At 39.5% G+C, this 19,494-nt stretch overlaps 1 protein-coding gene across 1 annotated transcript in view; it reads right to left on the minus strand.

Annotated features, from left to right (window-relative positions):
• The window catches only part of LOC129569730 (uncharacterized), a 23,458-nt gene extending 9,040 nt beyond the window's left edge, over window positions 1-14,418 (minus strand). The window contains exons 1-9 of the mRNA XM_055448868.1: window positions 13,737-14,418; window positions 5,159-7,751; window positions 4,313-4,456; window positions 3,262-3,537; window positions 2,122-2,187; window positions 1,701-1,886; window positions 1,176-1,433; window positions 553-854; window positions 140-273 (exon numbers count right to left, since the gene is read on the minus strand). Coding sequence (XP_055304843.1) covers window positions 140-273; window positions 553-854; window positions 1,176-1,433; window positions 1,701-1,886; window positions 2,122-2,187; window positions 3,262-3,537; window positions 4,313-4,456; window positions 5,159-6,877 — 3,085 coding nt within the window. The 5' untranslated portion in view covers window positions 6,878-7,751; window positions 13,737-14,418. The remainder of the gene's footprint in view (window positions 1-139; window positions 274-552; window positions 855-1,175; window positions 1,434-1,700; window positions 1,887-2,121; window positions 2,188-3,261; window positions 3,538-4,312; window positions 4,457-5,158; window positions 7,752-13,736) is intronic.
• Between the last annotated feature and the right edge of the window lie 5,076 nt (window positions 14,419-19,494).

The following is a 19,494-nucleotide window of genomic DNA, read 5'->3' on the forward strand; positions in this document are numbered from 1 at the left end:
AAATGAGATGGCATGCATACCTTATTTCCATACAAATGCATGTAAATATATAGGGGTCCAGCCAGACCCGAGGGGTCCGTTCGAAGGTTTTAAAATAGGTGTCCGTACGAGGATTAATTAATGCTAGAACTCACCGTACAAACAACCGGAAATGCTTTTTCCGTTGCGGGAAGTGTAGAATGATCGAGACCGAGTAGTATGACAGCTGCATAAACCAAAATACAACCGAAAGCGGTAATGTTGCTGAGTTTTGGGCTGGATAATTTAATCGCTCTGTGGAATATAATGGTTTTTGAAAGAGAGAACGATGACAAAAAGCACAAGAAAATCTGAATTAGAATTCTACCCCCTCCACCCTACCCCTACTAAAACAACATCAGAGAAATGCAATTTCCCGAATTTCAGAAGCGTATGCAAATTTGCAAATAAACAACACACTGAAATGAATTGAGAATGTTCCAAAAGACCTGAAATTGATTCGAAATGGCCAATATGCATGGCGCAAATGTGAATGTGAATAGAGGAAAATGTTGGATGCTGACGTTAACTCACTTTAATTTACGGAAATGTAAATTGAATGCCAGAAACGAAATCGACAATATGATGCCGATTAGAGCGAGTGTTGATACGATAAAAAATGCAACCGGCGATACGGTTGCAACGCGCAGCTTGAAGACTCTCTTGGCAATCGGCACCTGGCCATTTTTCCACTTGATGGGCACACATTTCAGGCAATCAAAATCCAAATGCAGCTTCGACGGATGAAACAAAGCAACCGACTGTGATCGACCATCCTGCACTTGACTGAAAACCGAAATACCAATTCTGTCGGCTCCACTGAAACTCACCGGACCCTGTTGGGATGATACAAGAGGGAGCGAGAAAGAGAAAAGAATAGAAACAAAGCAAAGCAAAGCAAAAACGATGCTTGAAAACTCAATCGTTTCGGGCTTTAATGTGCTCCGGTATCAAGAAATCAATCTAACAAAAAGAAAATCAATATTGAAATGTGTTCTAAATCGAAAATGAATCGCATTTATTTTTATGCTCTTATTTTCGAATCAGAATAAACATATAATATTATTTACTGGCGAACCACGAATATACAACAGTGGGCGCATCTCGTAATTGCTATATTAAATGCTCGTGCTGTTTACTGTATGGGTAATACATACCGAAACGCCCAAAAAATTCAGTCGACTAAACTGATGAAAAAACTCCAGTGCCATATCGTATCGCGTATAATCAAAGTGGTCGAGCTGTAATCTTGCTGAGGAATTGCTTTTCAATTGTTTCCACTTCGTTTCAGCACCGTTAAGTGATAGAGCAATTGCCCAAACTGCGTCATACGTTTGAGCTGCATACCGCGATAACGGTGCTGGTTGAGACTCGTTCAGTTGCGAATTCAATTCGTCCACAAACATCGAATAGGTCTATTTGCCGGAAGAATTAATGTAAAAAAACACCAAGGACGAGTGTACAAAAGAGACGAGTGTGAGAAAGAGAGAAAGCGAAAAAGATGGCATCAAATTTATTTCCAGATACGATTGCTACTTAAACTAAGTGAGCGAACAGAAAATGGAGCAATGATTTCAATCGGATTATTAAATGGCAACAGGGAAAAAAAATTTATGAATTCGTTTCACGAATTCACACACATACACAATGAGAGAGTGAGAGAGGGAGAGAGAGAAACTTACCAATCCACTGTAGCTGATTTCGTTGCTGACAATGCTATTGTGACTTGACACTATCAGCAGATTCTCGGAAACCTCTTGCAATTGTTTTTGGCTGCATTCGTGTGTCGTTTTGTGCCACCATGGCTCACCGACTATTTCGTGCAAAATCCACACGTAATCAGCTCCGAACATACCCAATTTGTACGCCTGTATACCATTACACCATTCATTCGTTGGAGACAAAAGCAAAAGCGACCGCGCGCGCACACACACGGAAACGATAGTGAATGAGAGAAAGAGAGAGAGAGAATACATGAAACAGAGAGATAAAATCCATGTATTGTTCTTGCATGAAGTAAAATAAATCGAAGATGAATGGCAAGCACTCGATTCGAATGCGTGACAAGAGCACAAAACGATTCGAGCATAAATTTTCTAGTACCTCGCAGAATATTTTTGGTGCCAAATCATGCGAAAAGCTTCCGATTATGATTCGCGTGTCCAGGTCCTTGAAAGACATAGAGAGAAAGAGGAAGACACAAAATTATTCTGACTTTCAAATTAATCTTATTCATGCATTCATTCGCGTTCGCGCGTTGATTGTTTTCTCGGCGTGAACAAAAATCATCCAAATATTATTTGGCAAGGGATTGTTTCAATCTTCAAGTATTTTCGCTCGTGGCGGAAACATCAAAGTCGTTATCTTCAATCATCATTTACATGAATTTATTGGAACGCTTTCAAGCGCTTGTACCAATGCACACGCCACAATCAATGCAAAGAGTTGCTGTTGCTGTTGCTGCTGCTGCCGCTGCCGCCTCAATCGTTGCCGTGGTCTCCCCGCAAAGCTCTTCTCAGAATTGAAAATGAAATCGGTTAAAATTCACATTTAAATATTTCATTGCATCGTTTGCCAGACAGATTACCGAAAACGCTCCAATTCATCTCCAGCATTGTAATGTAAAATCACGTTTGGAGTGTGTTATTTAAGGATTTTGTGGCATTCAACTATATTTTATTCTGATATTGATAGCATTGTTGGCAGACGATGTTCGTCCGCACACTCCTCTCTTCTTCCTCTCGACAACAATTTGTTATCGGAGCTTTCTAGCTACATTTTCAGTTTATCTTATTTCTTGTTTTGGCAATTGAATGCGAATTCGACGAAGCCAATCGATCAAGATTAAGATGAAAATCCAAATGTCACGAACTTTCGGGTCGAACGATGGAACGTACGTTGCATGAGCAAATTTACTTTCTTCGACAGCAATTGTTTTGGATCGGTCGGTTGGTCTGTCGGTGTTATGTGTGCGTGTGCATGGTTTCAATCGATAAATGTTATTGTTTTCGTGTGTGCAGGATGATTGCTATTACCCAGATTATTTATTTATTTACCAAACAATAGCAATAATAACGCCATAGATAATAATTGAGCCATTCCATCAACATATTGATTACATACGAGTTGATGGAACGCAGAGACCAATAGAATGAAACACAGATAGCTCGTTGGATGACCTGCAGAATGGGTGGGGGATAGGGATGCTAAGATTATAAAATTGAGATGCAAACAAATTCTTACTCGTAGCATTTTCAATTGGTTTTTAAAATCGGTTTCGGCAAAGGTAATTGTTGCAGCACACGAGATATTGGCATTTTCCAATTCCGTTACTAGATCGTTTACAGCCAAACTATGGATTTCTTCATTCTGCGAGAATGTTGTTACTGTATCCCAGCCAAAACGTCGAATGAACGCAATGCGAGCCGGATTATGGGAACTGTCTGGTGCGACGGTTCGATAGAATAATGGAAATTCGGTGCGATCGCTCAATGCCGGTGATGTTGATCCAAATGATACCTTTAACAAACAATCGATGTAATTCAATAAATAAATTACATTTTCAATTTTCGACACAGAATGTGTTGTGTGTATGTGTATTTTAAAACGATTTTGGTTGACGGGCGAAACAGCAGTGTGGGTGGGTGTGAATGTGAGACGGAAAGCTGCTGCCGCTGATATTTATTCTATTGTTGTTGATATTGTTGCTGCTGCCGCATGGATGGAGATTACAGATGCCATTAAGTGTTTGAACTTTTACAACGATAGTCAAACCAAAAATGGTGTGACAAGAAAAGAGTGAAGTCGAGGAGTGCTTGTGTTTTGCGCCGAAAAAAAAACAATCTTTGCAAAGATTGAGATTGAATTCTCGATGGCGCGCTCACGCACACACACGCGTGAATGGCTTGGGCTTTGATTTCGTTCATCGTCGTCTAATTGGCAAACGTGATGATGGCATCAACACCCCCTGACGAATAACATGCAGGTAAAGAGTATTTGATAGCTACAAGCTATAACTTTTATGTATCGGGGGGAGGGAAATAAAAGATAATATCTTAATAAAACACTCAGGCGATAGGTGCTTTTGCACAGATAACAAGCATAAACAAATATTGACACTCTTTCCAAATTCCGCTTTCTTTTTCACTTTTCCACAACTTGGGCCGCTGTTTGTCGCTTTCGCCTTCACACCATCACCATTACCACCGACGCCGATATTGTCGCCGTCGTCACCGTCACGCAGTTTGTATTGCTCTTTATTTTTTTTCTGCCACTCTCACAGCTATTTACTCACCTGTACAATGTTCCAATGGGGTACGACCTTAGCCAAACTTTCGGTTACCTCGGAACATGCCGAACCGAGCAGCATTTGTACACGTGTCATAGTCTTCGTATATACGGCATGAAAAAATCGATCGACGCCAACTCCGGGATCACACTTTGAAATTAAAAGGAGAGATAAAAGCCTCAAATAAGCATAAATGAAAGACTTCGAACGAAAATAGATGAAAAAAATTGGAATCCAATTGGATTCGAAGACGAGCATTCAACGAATGTAAAAGCTAGAAATTAAATTGCGATGCGAGTGATGTGTATTAAAATTGGATTAAATGAATCCACACACTCGACAAATGTTAAAGACAGTGAAGGGAGAGAAAAAATGGGTGGAATGGAACACAAAAGAAAAATGCCAAAAACAAATCGATTTGAATTTTTTGCATAAGTGATCAAATAAAAAAAATCTTTTGATTTCTTTTGTTGTTGTTGGTTCGCATTCGTTTCGAACCTTTCTCTTTCGGTGGATCGGCGACGATACGGGAAATACGTGTAGAAAATGTATGGGAAGCTGGTTATTCATAGTCGGAGTATGGGATTCGAGGATTTAGGCTTGAATTTTCAACATTTCACCGAATGGGTGCTATATTATAGGCTTTCGTAGTCGAGACAATGCACACAGAGAATGGATTGTAAGGACTCGTTTTTTCTGGTATTTTGGGAAGTTAGATTGCTGAATGTTGATGATACGATTTATTTACGTCACACATCCCGTGGGTGTGTGTATGTGCATGTAAAGTGAAGTGCTACAACATGCATTACATTCGATTTCTCTATCGCTCGTAAATTTCAATAGGAAAAATACCTTTGTATCATTCGTAATCAATTGCAATGTATATCCGGGCAAAAGACGCTCTCGTTTATTTATATGTTTTACGGCAAGTTCGGCAGCAGCTAATTCACTCAGACCTTCAACTCGCAAACCGTTTCGTGTGCTTAGCTCAAACAATCCCAGTAATGATATGATTCGTTTTCCATTTCGATATTGTACATGCCATTTGTTTTGTTCGTCGTTTTCAAATGATGTGACTTGATTGTCCTTGTTCCGTCTGTAACTGCTCCCGTCGCCGCCGCTGCCACTGTAGTTATAATACTTTTGTTTCGTGTCCATTTCGAAAACGTCGTTAACTCGAAATCGACCCGGTGGTGTCGAGCCAGATGAAAATTTTCTCGTTATTGGATTCACTGTAGTCGCAACCGTTGTCGTTGTCGTTGTTGATGCTGTTTTGGACGCTGTGACATTGCTATAGCTTGTAGTGCGGCTGTTGTTGTTCCGATTATTTTCCATTCGATTGATTGTGGTGCTATTATTTGCTTTTAGTTTTCTGTCACCGTTGACAGTTTGATTCGGCTGATTTTGCCGGAATGCTGTGGGTACGGCACTGGTTACCAAATCGGTAGTTTTGTCACTGCCGCTGCCGTCGCTGCCGTACAAAATCGATTTAGCATCGAAAATGCTTGTTGGAGCTGATGTTGTTGTTATCGTCATCGTCGTCGTCGTCCTCGTCGTTGTTGTTGTAGTGATTAATCCATTCAGTCGCTGTGATGATGGCTTAATTGATTTCGGTTTCGGGAATACTGTATTAATTATTGATAAATTTGAATTATCACCTAAAGCTTCGGTTGTAAAAGTGTTAACATTTCTTTTGATTGCATGATTTTTAGCTGATTTTATCACATTTTCACTTTCAGATTGATATCGTTTAAATCTAATTTCATCATCATCATCAACATTGATGCGACGCCTAAATTCGTTTCGTTTGCTGAAAAGTCTGTGTGCTATGTGCCAGCGTCGCGTCACAAGCGACGTTGTCCTTTTCAATCGCTTCAAACGGTTGATCGTGTGAAAGTGCTTGTCTCGCATTCCCATTCTCATTCCAACTCGTATCGGTATCGGCATTGGTGACACGGCTTCGTTGGCTCTTGTTGTGTGATTGACATCGATTGCCTGTAGTGACGCTGTCGAATCGAGCTCGCGGTTTGCAGAGAATTCAGGGAAGTTCGTTAAAAAATCAAATTGATTGGCGTCGGCTGCTCTGCCATTGTCGTTTTTCTTGCTGGTGCTGCTGTTATTTTTGATGGCAACACCATTTAACTTAGGACTACTACTGTGACTGAGACTGGATACATCGCCTAAATTAGATTTCAAATTATTGTGACTATTATTGCTATTTAGACTTCTATTGCTTTCGGTTCGCTGATGATGCAATAAGTTCCACGATGGGTTTACGTTTAATTTGAGCTGTGCAGGTTCACACAAGGTAAATATCACACAATTGGTCCATAATAAGTGAATGCTTAACGTATACGAGAAGTACAGTAAAAGTGCAGTTGCTGTGGTTCGATTTCGTGCTGATTTGGATGTGGATGAGGGAAACGGGTTTGCAATTTTGTTCTGACCATTTTTGTATTGCACCAACTTTTTTACACATTCGATTCGAGCATCGTTCGAGATTCGATGACAACACACATTTTGCCCATGGTTTTGTGAATCATTTGAATCAATTGTTGGCAAATCCATCATTTATTTACCGTCGTTTATTGTGAGTGTGTGTGTGTAAGTTGTGTGAATGTGCGAATGTTCAAGTTGTTTACTTTGCACTTTGCACTTTTCTGCTGTTAACTAAATTGTTGAGAACAAACTGCCTTTTATCGGCTGGTTCTCGTTCGCCCGTTTGAATGGCGTCGTTGTCGTCGTCGTCGTCTTCTTCCACGTCGTTCAAAAACGTATAGATGCGTTTAATTTGCGCGTTTGGCGATGTGCTTTTAAGTGATTTTATAACATGAATGGGGAAACATTTGCTTAGTAGAACATGACGAAGCTCTCCCGAGCACAATGCAAATGAAAAGCGTTTCGATACAATTTTTTTGGTGAAACGCTTTTGCTCGGAACTCTGTTTGAGAGGGAAAAAAAAGAAAAATCTCTGCAATGATTTCGCTTTTACTTGAAGTGTAATACAGTTTTAAAGTTGCATTTTTCAGTCACTTTTGGACTTATTTACTTCTTCTTCTTCGTCGTCGTCGTTTTTGTCGTCGTCGCCAATTCTCCTAAGCTCTCCATTCAATCAACAAAATGTGTGCTATTTGTTCACATTTTCCTACTTTTCCTTCATTTATTTTTATTCGAATCCATTTTTAGAATGAATATGTGTTCCGTCAATTGCTTTCTCCGGTTGATGAAGCGAGCGCGAAAAGCACAGTAGTCGCTCGTTGAGCTATTTTTAAGTCTTCAGATTTTGATTCATGAGCCTTCTTCTTCTTCATAGGAAAATCCACATTTTTTAAATCGAATAATTTTCTCGTCCGTATCGCGCGCACACTGGCTGCTGTCGCTTCCACTGCCCCTACTGCTTCTGCTGCTGCTGCTGCTGCTATTGCTACGATGAGCTCTTTCGAAACTGCAACGGGAAAAAATCGTTCATATTTAATGAATAGCAAAACTTTGTGCATATACTTTCGACAGTGTATATAGAATTTTATAGAGAGTCAATTCTCGACGTCAACCGACGAAAATGATATGAAATGCAAGTGAACAGATTCCCACTTCGGTTTCGTCGGAATGTTTGTATAATTCCCTACGATCTGAACGTAGCGAATGTTCATTTTCCTTTTGAATCGCCATTTATTGATTTTATCGTTACCATTTTCCCTAAATAGAATTTAGCTTCATTGAGAATTTGCTAGTTTTTTGTATATTCCATCAACCAAAATATGTAGAAAAAATATATATATCTATAGTCGAGAAGATTTTTTAATCCCCCGAACTGCGTCAAAATGAATGCAGTGAAAGAAATATGAGCAATTTCGGAAGAGAGAGAGAGAGGGGGGGATGAGCAGTAGAGAAAAACTAGTGAACCCGAAAAAGATGTAGAAAATCCCAGAAAAAGCACCCATGGATTTTCTATTCGTTTCCGAGATTATTTATGTGCATGAAATCCTAATGAAAGAAATTCAACCAGCCACTCTGATGATGGTGATGTTAGCGGTGTTTATTGCAACAACAAAAAAACAGGACGAGCGCGCTTTCGCTTACTCGCTCGTTCGCTCACTTGCTAGCAATTCGTCGCTATTTTCCTATGTGGTTGTTTCTGTATTTATTACTCTTTAGTAGAACAAGAGATTTGTGAAATAAAACATGACGGTGTTAATTAAATATTTTTTCAATTCGTGCTTATCTTGACTTCCGTTTGTTGGTTTCATTTAAAATACTATCGGCGTTTCGTTTTTGCTCTCTGTGTCTACGTTCGCTCGCACTGGGATTGTGTGTGTGTGTTTCATTCATTTTTCATCGCTGACGGTCGTATGAATGCGATTTAATACACGAGTGTGCGAGATAGTACTCAGCATTTATTTTCACATCAGAAACTATTTGAAATGTAATTACTTGTTTAGGATTGGTGATGGGCGCATTGGCGCTTTGAATAATATTTGTGGCGATAATTGCGAGCTATCTGTTTTCTCGCATATTGTCGACTTTCTATTACTTGGAATTGTCCCTACTTAAGGACCGAACAAAAGGCAACAAACATTACGATAAGCATGGTGTGTTGAATTGGATTGGATTGGCTTGCTTGCTTGGAGCGTTCAGGCGTCCCGGCACACATGGCTGCAGGACAATTTATAATGAACCCCAACGCTATGAGCTGGATTTCCATAGAGATTTAAGTTGTACACAAGGCAAAGCACAATTACGTTGGAAAACTGACGACTGCGAAAGAGAGGACGAGAGAAAGAGAGTGAGAAGAGAGAAAATTTCTGCATATTTATTCATTTTAATTAAAACATCACAAGAAGTCACATATTCCATATTCCATATTCCATGTTTTGTACGATGATTATGCGATTGTAATAGCAATATCCATTAGGTTTATGCAGATAGATATGTTGATGCGAGATGTTGAGTATGCGTTCATTCGTTGAACGGCATATGTTCGACGCTTCGTCTTTTCAACAATCAAAAACAACGACACACACAACCATCGCCGAGTTACCAAAACTAGGATGCTACGAAAGCCATTCAACTTTTCCCACACGGAAAGCGGAAAAGTTGGTACATAGTAGCAATCGCAATAGTAGTGGCAATAGCAAGCACACGCCGCCAAAATATCAAGAACCAAGAAGTAAACTAAAGATTTGCTATACATTTTATCAAAATCGCATAACAGGACTTTACACCCTGCAGTGAAAGCCCTTGCTAATAAAGTTGTGTCGATGAAAGTTTCGTGTAAAATTTGCCTGATACACCTTAATGTTACCGTACGAACGGCGCGTCGTAATATCCATTCGCGATGTATGCCTGTGGCAGGTCACAAATAGAAAAAAAATAGCAGAAAAAAGTTTAACGATACTGCTCACTCTCTCTTTGCGTGTGTTTCTCTCTCTCTCCATCGAGCAGCTATATAGAGCGCAGGAAAACGTGTACACAATGACTAATGACTATATTTGCACACAATAGAACACGAGATCCGTGATACAGTCGCTACAAGAACGAGTTTCTTCGATACTTCGTTGTACAATGTACAATGACTGTCTTTAGCTAGTTTTTGCTGCTTTTTTCGTTCATTTTGAGATAAGTGAGTGGTATCGCAAATGCTGTGAAAACGCAAATGAAAATGTTACACACAGCGGAGAACATGTGATAGATACGCTTGTGGGAAGCGATGCGATTAGGGTAAAATTGCACGTCGTATATATATGGATTATGGTTTTTTGGTATATTTTCCCTTTAATTACATTTTAATTACACGCATTGGAGCTTCACTTTTCCGTAGACTCACGATGTTCATCATTTTATTTCATCTCTTTTTTTCTCGGCGAATCGTCGTACGCTCGCTTCCTTTCCTTTCAACAATTTTACGTGCGTTCGTTTTTAAATTTTGTCTTTGTTTATACGTGTCAAGCCATTATTGTGTATTTTACCCTCGGCTTTTCACTCATTGTCGAGATTTGATTTTCCTCTCGCTCTCTGTGTCTCTCTGATTCGCTGGTTTTTTTTCTCCATTTTTTTCTTCTGCTCTTGCAGACTTACTCTACCTTGATGATTCATGTGCGTGCCGAGTGCCTTTCAACCACGATACAGAATAACATTGAATGGTTGAAGCAAAGAAACGGGCCTTATCATTCTGACAATCATTTTATGTGTTTCAGATATTTTTCATCGTCACTTTGCCAAATGACTACGACGAACATTGGTTTTTGGCAACATGAAAATTCACTTTTTTGTATTCTTTGCGTCGTATTATTCACTTGCTGAATGCTCATTGTAAACTTTTGACTTTGAACAGAGTGAGTGCTCTGTTGCTGATGATGTTGTGCATATTTTCACTTGAATTCAGAAAAAAATGTGATTTTTTTCCCTCTGCCGTTCATCTGTTGTTGGCTAATGTCATTTCCATCTACCTTATGTGTGAAACCATGGTTTGCCAGAGGTATTTTGCATTTGGTTTGTCGCACAGCCGAAGCCCAGGCTACTGACACAGCCAGCACACAAACACATCAACATAAATACTGTACCCAGAGTAAACAATCGGATTATTCAAATAGTTGACGAAACATGAATATAAAAAAAGAACACACACAAAGTGATGTATAAAACGAAAAATCTGTGATTGTCTGTGCGTGCATGCGAATTTGTTACCATTTGTATTTGTTGATGGGGCGATTATTCTCTCGATTTCTTTTTTCTCTTCCTTCTTTTCCGTCATTCCCATCCACGAGCTTTTGTATCATTCAACACATCAAGAGCAAAGGACATTAGCAAACAACAAATCTAACCGCAATCAAAATAGATTTTCCCTCCATGTTACATTGTTAGCTTTACTCTTGATTTTCTGTCCAGTTTTCTTCTTTTTCAGCCGCAACAATTCCCAACCAACCTGTGAGTGCGCGCTGATGGGGTTGTATCACGTCTGTGACATTGGTACATTCGCCCTCATCTCATTGATTTTACATGTGCACTGTGTGCGAGCATTTATGTCTGAGTGTTTGTGTGTGTTGAGCGAAAAAATTTATGAGACGAAACAATTCTATTGGGGCAATTATTTTGAAATAAATCATTTTCACGCTCCACATAAAAAGCGCACCGTTCTCTTTTTTTCAGCACAATGAAAAATGCACTCAAATATTGAGATTAATGATTCGAATCGTTCGTTCATTTTTCCGTTCATTCGTTGAAATGCGTCGTAGTTACAGATACTGGCAACACAATTCGCTCATTTGTTTGGTGTGAGAGAGATGAGCGAGCATGTGTAACACTGATGACAACCTGTGCATTTTGGGATTATAAAAGTATAATTTAAATTAGTTAACAAAGTTTCGTTCTGATCCTTTTAATCCGAGTGATGGGCACGCAGGGACCCCCAGTATCTCTAGTTGGAAAATGTATGTAAAAACAAAAAACCAAAAACCAAAAAACCAAAATCATACAAACAACAGACACACAAACACGGTGAATGAATTGAAACTATCGCAAAATGTTTTTGCACGCACAGTTGGTCAAACGACACACGTCCTTCATATCCGAACCGAAAATCCCAATCGAAATGGAAAATACTAATAGAATAAGCTTCGTGAGCCATATGTCCTGTCGGGGTGAGTATGTGTGTTGGCGTCGTTTTGCGAATGTGACGTTCCAAGGTAAACGTAATTTGGAAAGAACTGCTATCAGGCTTCCAGGTCACAAATATTTTTCGCTCTCTCTCTCTCTCTCTCTCTCTCTCTCTCTCTCTCTCTCTCTCTCTTTCTCTCTCTCTCTCTTGCAGCCATTCAGTTGCTGTCTTTTCGTTTCGTTTTTGGGATCAAAAACTACAAACTTTAGCGGGGCGGAAATGCTTTATGGTCGGTTTTTTCTGGTTGGTTGTCTCGTTGATTTTTAATGCGCCGTTCGCTTGAGCAAACTTTCGAGACTTTGTGTGTTGTGAATGTAATGTATGTACGTATATATGCACGCATTTATACAAATGTTACCAAGTTTCTTTGCTCTCCCTTTTTTCTCTCTTCACGCAAAAGACGACAACGCACCATATTCATGATGCATAAAGTGAATAAATAAAATACGGTTCAAGCACAAAAAGGGAGAGCAGAGGAAAAAAGACAGCATGAGCAGCAGCACGAGCCGAGAGCACAAGTGATTCGCGTTTCTTTTCTTATTGGCTTAGTATCAAAATGGTATTGAAACCGACTGTGGTCAACACACGCATTCCCATTTAATATACATGCAAACGAAATGGGCATCATCAAAAATTTAATGGTTGCCATTAAAATTTGTTGGTTGGCTTCTCTCTCACAACAAGAGGTGAGTGTGCGGTTTTTCGGTTGCTATGTACGTTCCGTCGACAGGAACGCATTTTACCATTTGTTTGTGTGTTTTTTTTTATGGGAAAAATGCATATTTTTGGTTTTTGGGTCTGATAAAATGCTCTTCGCTTTCCAGCATGCAGGTGAAATGGCAGACGCCAAAGGCCAACATTTTGTAAAATGCGGGCCAAATCATAGTACAACGTCACAGACACACGAACACACACAACATCGGGCCGAGTGGTTTGTGTGAATTTTCGAGATATTCGCTTTTAACCATTTTGCATGCATTGCATCAAAAGTAACTTTAGTGAATATGTAGAACATGTACATTTTTCACAGCGTGCATATTTTCCAGTCAGTACTTATTACATTTCATTGCAGTCCATTTATTATGCTCTGTATTGTGATATCTTTCCTTTGGCCAAAACGGCGGCTAACATACAATAACAACAGCAGCAGCATAAAATGGAGAACGAGGCGATGACAAAGTGTCCGAGATCATTTTGTGAATGTGACGGAATCTCCATTACATGCACTTCCCTTTATCGTGGCTCATTTTTACGATGGCACATCCACAAAATTCTATCCATTTTCAGTTCAATGTCCTGGGAAGTTTTCGCCAGAACAAGTGAAAAACTTCTTGTTTTCATTTCAGCTGTGTATGTGTGTGAATGTGTTTCATGGTTGAGCACAACCGTTAAATAATTAAAACATTAGTTCACGATAATGGCAACCGGGCCACCAACAACATCAAACGTATACAAATTACAGATTATTTGCATTTGTCAGAAAACAAAATGGTACACGACATAAATCCCGACGAAACAGCACAAGCACACACAAAAACACTTCAGTTGACTCACGTCAAATAGTCATGAGGGCTTATTTATAAATACATTTCGAATGGATTTTCAAGTATCGAGGCCTTTGTCGAAAAAGAAATTGGATGCTCCGCACAGATTTGCGATAAAACTCATCGCTGTTGTTGTTGTCCTGTTATTCTTTTTTTTCGTCTATTCCCTTGCTCTATCTTATTTCAAACGGAAATGAATTATTCGCTTGGATAGCGTTGTGACTGCACTTACCGTCTTAGACACACCATCAAACAGGAAGCAAACTCAAATCGAATCAACACAACGATTAAACTGTCGAATGCAAAAATCTACTAACAAATCACAAATCACAATTCACTCTTTCTCTTTCTCTCTCTCTAACTCTCTGTGCACATCAAATTGACTTTTCAAATCGAAAATAGTTCTGCGAAAAAGTCAAGATGAATCTGATTCCAAGCGAAGTGAAATGAAGTGAGAGATCTGCAACTTTGAACTTTTGACTTGCAGCAGCTCAACTTTTGCACAATTTTCCACTTAATTATCCGGGGAGATTTCTATTTGTTATGCTGTGGGTACTGAACTTTCATAAATTTTCCACTTTGATAACTTTGACTGCGAATTAATCCGTTTAGTTCGAGTTGCATTAAAATTCAGTGTTCGTGGTAAATGAGCAGGGCTTCTTCTTTTCCGCTCACAAAAATGGACACAAATGTCTTTTTTCATTCGAATTTCGATGCACTTTTTTTTCTGTTCGGAGTTCATGCGGAAAAACAAGAACACTCTGGACCAAAGTAGTAGCAAAGTGTGTTGTCGAAGAAGCGAAAAAAGAATAAATGTTCACTATGTTCTCGCTCTCAGCGAGTGAGATAGATTTTAAAGCGTTCACGAAGGACTGTATCTGCTGCGCCGCTGTGTCTGTTTATGGCAATGCGAATCGAATGAGTTTTGGTGGTAAACTGGTGTTTCATTTGGTTTTGGCTGCTACTACTGCCAGCACAATTTCGTCTGCAACAATTTTTCCGTCGCACACAAACATACACAACGTATTCGGATGGAGCGAGCAACGGTCTGTCGCAACAAGATATTCCCAACATTAAGCAGCATCAGTGGTAGCAGCAGCAGCAGCAGCAATCAAACAGAGAACACCGATATGCCGAAGCACCGTACCGAATACACACACGTATGAGACGACGACCGAACTGAAATCATAACACATATAATGTTATTGCATATCTGGTGGCGTTGGTGTTATCAGAATATTCGGCATTGAGAACGAAAGTATTTATCGTCCCCACACGATATATTTCGGTCCATGTGAATGCGAAGCATTTGTAGCGCGCGCTCTCCGTTCCATGCATTCCATTTTATTGTTGAAAAATAAAAAGCAAAAAAAACATCTGTTTCATCTGGTTGTTCCTATCGCGTTCGAAATGCTTCAAGAACTCTACAGTGTACACATTATGCAGGCTCAGCGTGCCACGCTGTAACGCTCTCAATATATACACATTCGTATCACATCTCGTGTGCTTTTCATCCTTTATATACAATGCAGGACGAGCGCTCCATTCAAACGATCAACGGCGACTATGTATTGCGTTACTCGTTTGAGGTACAGCAACAGTTATTCGTTTGAGGTATGCGAAGCACGCGTTTTCACACTTCTTTCGGTCTTATGTGCAGCGAGAATATGATGTCGATGCCGATGCCGATGATGGTGGTAGTACGATGTCTGTGTCAGTGTGCCAAGCAAGACTTGAGGAAAAAATATAAACCATTTGAAACGAATTCTCCTGCTGACGGTAAATCTTATTTACTGGAAAATATCCGATTCATCTTGTTTAAAAACTAGAACAAGATGAAATACCTTGCATTCCCATTGATGCCCTATTATTAGTGGCTGTTTGTTAGTATGTGTGCTATGTGTGTGTGTGTGTTTGGTACTGCTGCCGCCGCTTTATCATCATCTTCATTTTTGCACGATTCCCCATTCATACACTTCATATTTTTCCCATTCTCATCTCTTGGTGCTAAGTCGCGAGCGCTGAATGCAGTGTATTTATTATTGCTATGATTTATGCGGCAATTGGCGCTTTATTCACATCACTCGATCACCAATGCCATTTGTATTGTCTATTGAACAGGAAAAACGTGCCGTTGCCGCTTTTTTCCTATTCATTTTTATCGACATGCTGTTCGATCGTTTGTCACACATTTGTAGTGTCGGCAAATTGTGATTTCTATGTAGACATGTGTTCCTGTCTTACGCCTTGCCTTAAGACTGTGTACCGTGCCGAAAAGAAGATCAAATCGGAGAAAAAAAAATGAACAAGAAACCAAAACAGAAAGGGAAAAAACAGAAGGAGATGACGATGTAGAAGAAGATGGATAGAAAGCTGCTGCCGTGGCGTAACCGTGCTTTTCACGCGTGCATACTATTCATTCTTGTTCATCACAAAGCAAGTCGGTATCCACTTACCACAAAACAATAAAACGGGCTACACAAGAAAATGAGAAAGAAAAGAAACAAAACAAATAAGCGATAGACGATGAATTTAACGGAAAAGAATACTCTTCGTTCCTATTACACAATGTAATGCAAAGAAACGACGATGAAAATAAAATTCAATTCTTTTTAAAGACTTGGGCGGAACATAAAAAACGAAGCGGAAACAAAATGAGGAAAAATGGCAATAATAAAAAGAATGTGAAAAAAAAACAAAGAATCTATTACGGAGCGTACATAGGCACAGTGAGTTGGCGAACCTTTGCGCGAACCAAGTGCCCGTGCGAGCACCCGAGCGCTCACGCTCACAATCACACTGGATAAAATATTTGATGACTCATGCAAATAGTGGCAATAACGAATCGATCCCAGCCCAAATAGGAAATAATTAGAGCGGGTTTCTGAAAATAAAAAAAGGCAAAGTTATGCCTGAAGCACTCTCGTTTGCTCTCTTTCCCTCTCTCACTCACTCTCTCTCTCTCTGTGTGTGTGTGTGTGTCTCTGAATCCTCTTCACCAAATGGACAGCATTGCGGATATTTTTATGCAGGCACTTGCTCTCGAGAATGTGGAAAAAAAACTCTTTATATCACCAGTTTAAAACAATTTGACATCAAAACCCCACGAAGAAATCCACCGATTTCGCCAGAACCGTTTATATTTTTATGTTTGAAACATGCTTTAAATTGGAATGGTTTCTTTCTTGTTGTGTGGCGCATTTTCACTGCTTGACTGTAAAAGCCTGACCAAAACCGTTTAGAAGCAACTTGAAAATTCGAACTGCGTTTCAAAGGCATCGCATCGCCATTGCCATTCATTCAATGAACGAAAGCGAGAGCTAAAGATTGCGCGAAAATTGCAATTTTTCAAGAGCCCTTCATTTCAACCATCCATTATGCAAACTCCTTATTCCCACAATCAAGATAACGCTTCCATTAGAGCAATAATTATTTGTCGTGTTCATAATTTTGATTTTAAAATCTTCGGAGCTGAGTGATGTTCTACGTCTTCGCTGCTGACAAATGCAAACCATGACGACGACAAGCAATTGCCAAAGAATTTTTTTTTACATTTTTTTTAGTCTCTATCGACCAATAGAATGGGAATTGGTTCGATTTGAAGTAGAAATTTTCAATTGCCACAGGCCGAAGTATTTTCTCGTTAAGTTGTTTCGATCGTTTTCTCCGTTCAGCCATTCTTCATTTTCCTATTTCATGGGGGAAATGCCACGTCTTTTGTGTAGCAAGTAAATGTTTGATTAAAAAAAACCATAGCAATACTTGGCTGAAAAATTTATATCTTCCTTTGTTAAAACGCAAAAAGCGCAAATGAAACTTTCAAGAAATGTTATTTACAACGAGGTTGACTCTCCCTCTCTCTTTCTTCCTCTCCTTATCTTTTGTTTGTGTGTATGCCATTTTATTGAATCTTCATGCATTTAACCTAAATAATTATTATTCTGGTTGCGCTAAGTTTCCGGTTGTTCTCATTTTCTTCAACGCTTCTCGTCGCTATTGCTTTTGCTGCCGTTGATGCTTTCGACGTCGTTGCCGTCTTGGTTGTCCAATAATAAAAGCACATAGTGCTTGCATTAAGTTTCACTTCGTTTGAAAGATGCAAAACATTTAGCGCCGCGAGAAGCAACAACACACGCTCAGATAGAGAGAAAACAATATGGAAACAGGAAGGAACTCATTACGAGCATAGGCAGCTGCAAGCGATAAAATAAAAGTCACCATAAACATGAACTTTGTATATTCGAAAGACAAACAGCAAACATCATATCTTGTTGCATTGGGAACGGAGTGAGAGAGACAGGGAGTGTATGTGAGAGAAAAAGAAGACCGGGTGCGAGTTTTTGAGTTTGTATTGAAAGTTATTACAAACAACAGCGATGCGAAAATGGTGTACACGAAATATCAGATAAACCGAGTGTTTTGCATTCATATTATTAGATATTAAATTCATGCATCGAAGAGCATGCAAAGGTACCGTTGAATCAGAGGAAGATGACACAGAGTATAGTGCGACAATATAAAATCTATATACCAGAGCGATATGATGGAATCGTCTAGCGCTTTCTGTTTTCATGTATTGATTAAGCCCGACTCGCAATTCATAATTCATCACCTAAATCCAATTGTTGTTGAGCCGTTTCATTGGAAAACAAAAGCGAAGGAAGCGGAACTCGAACGGTTTACAAATCACACAATATGAATAAGCGTCGACTCTCTCATGCACACATATTCACACACCCATACTGACACATTCAGCCGCCGCTCAAACATTACTCGCTTTGACAATAATTTATTTAAGCTGTTGATTTAATTTCTCCCGAGATTTATGCTTTGTATATGATGACGGTAATCGGATGAAGCATTTTTTGTCGTAAACAAATGTTCTCTGATTATCGCATCATTTTTTGTCATCATTAGAGTCGCAATCCCATCAGATTTTAAAAGTTCACACATCCACACTTTCCCACACGATGACAGCGGATCGGTGCAGCACACAAGCCAACAAGCCAACATTCATTCACTCCTTCCTCGCCACCCATTATGTCGCCCGTTTTACACACATGTGCTGACGCGCTTATCTTATCCGAACGAAAAATTGAACACATGATAGAATAAAATTTGAAAAAAACACCAAACGCAAGGATGATAAGATTAATTCACCGTCAAATGATGACAGAATGCTCCTGACAACACTTTTTTCCCCATTACACGGGCTTCTCTTAGCCAAACCAAGTGCTCAATGGCAATTTGGTTGAGCTAAATGTACAGTTCTCATTTTGATTATGTGAGTAATTGAATAATTTAGCTAATTTGAGATGCAGTCGTATTTTTCCTCACACATTTTTTTCTTTCTCCCTCCAGTCTGATATGACATGTCATTGGAATTACGTGTATCGTAGATTTACAAGCGACGAAAAGCAATCTGTTGCGCTCGAACGATGGAATGCCATTCAGACACACACACACACACACACATCGAGGAGTTTGCACTATCAAGGGTGCCATCAATGGCGTGAAATCGCATTACGAAAACTTTTTCCCATCGGTTTGTTTTTGTGTGTGTGTGTTTTTTTCTTCTTCTTCCATTCCTTCTCTTTCTTCTCCTTTAATCGTAATTCGCATTTCTTAGCACCCAACTCATGCTGTTTTTTCTCTCTCTCCATAAACTCGTCGTCATTTGGAAATCGTAAAGCATGAACATGAATAATTAATTTGAAAACAAATCGGTTCGGTGCTGGTTCGTAATGGTGTGCGCCGAAATGCAAGAGCAAACTCAATTAAATTGCACTTTAAGCGAAAGCAGACGGCAAATCACTTAAACGTAATTCAATCAACAAACAAACGACTCGTTTATACTTCACTCTCACTCCCATTTTCTATTCACACTCTTTGCACGCACAACAATTCATACACTCTGTCGCAGCGGTGGCAATGCAACAACAGCAACATCACCAATTTAATTGAGCAATCATCTTTAAATTGATGGAAAA

This window comes from Sitodiplosis mosellana, unplaced genomic scaffold (genome assembly GCF_009176505.1).
Source record: "Sitodiplosis mosellana isolate CC-2019 unplaced genomic scaffold, AAFC_SMos_1.0 Smas_scaffold_42, whole genome shotgun sequence".
NCBI lineage: Eukaryota > Metazoa > Arthropoda > Insecta > Diptera > Cecidomyiidae > Sitodiplosis > Sitodiplosis mosellana.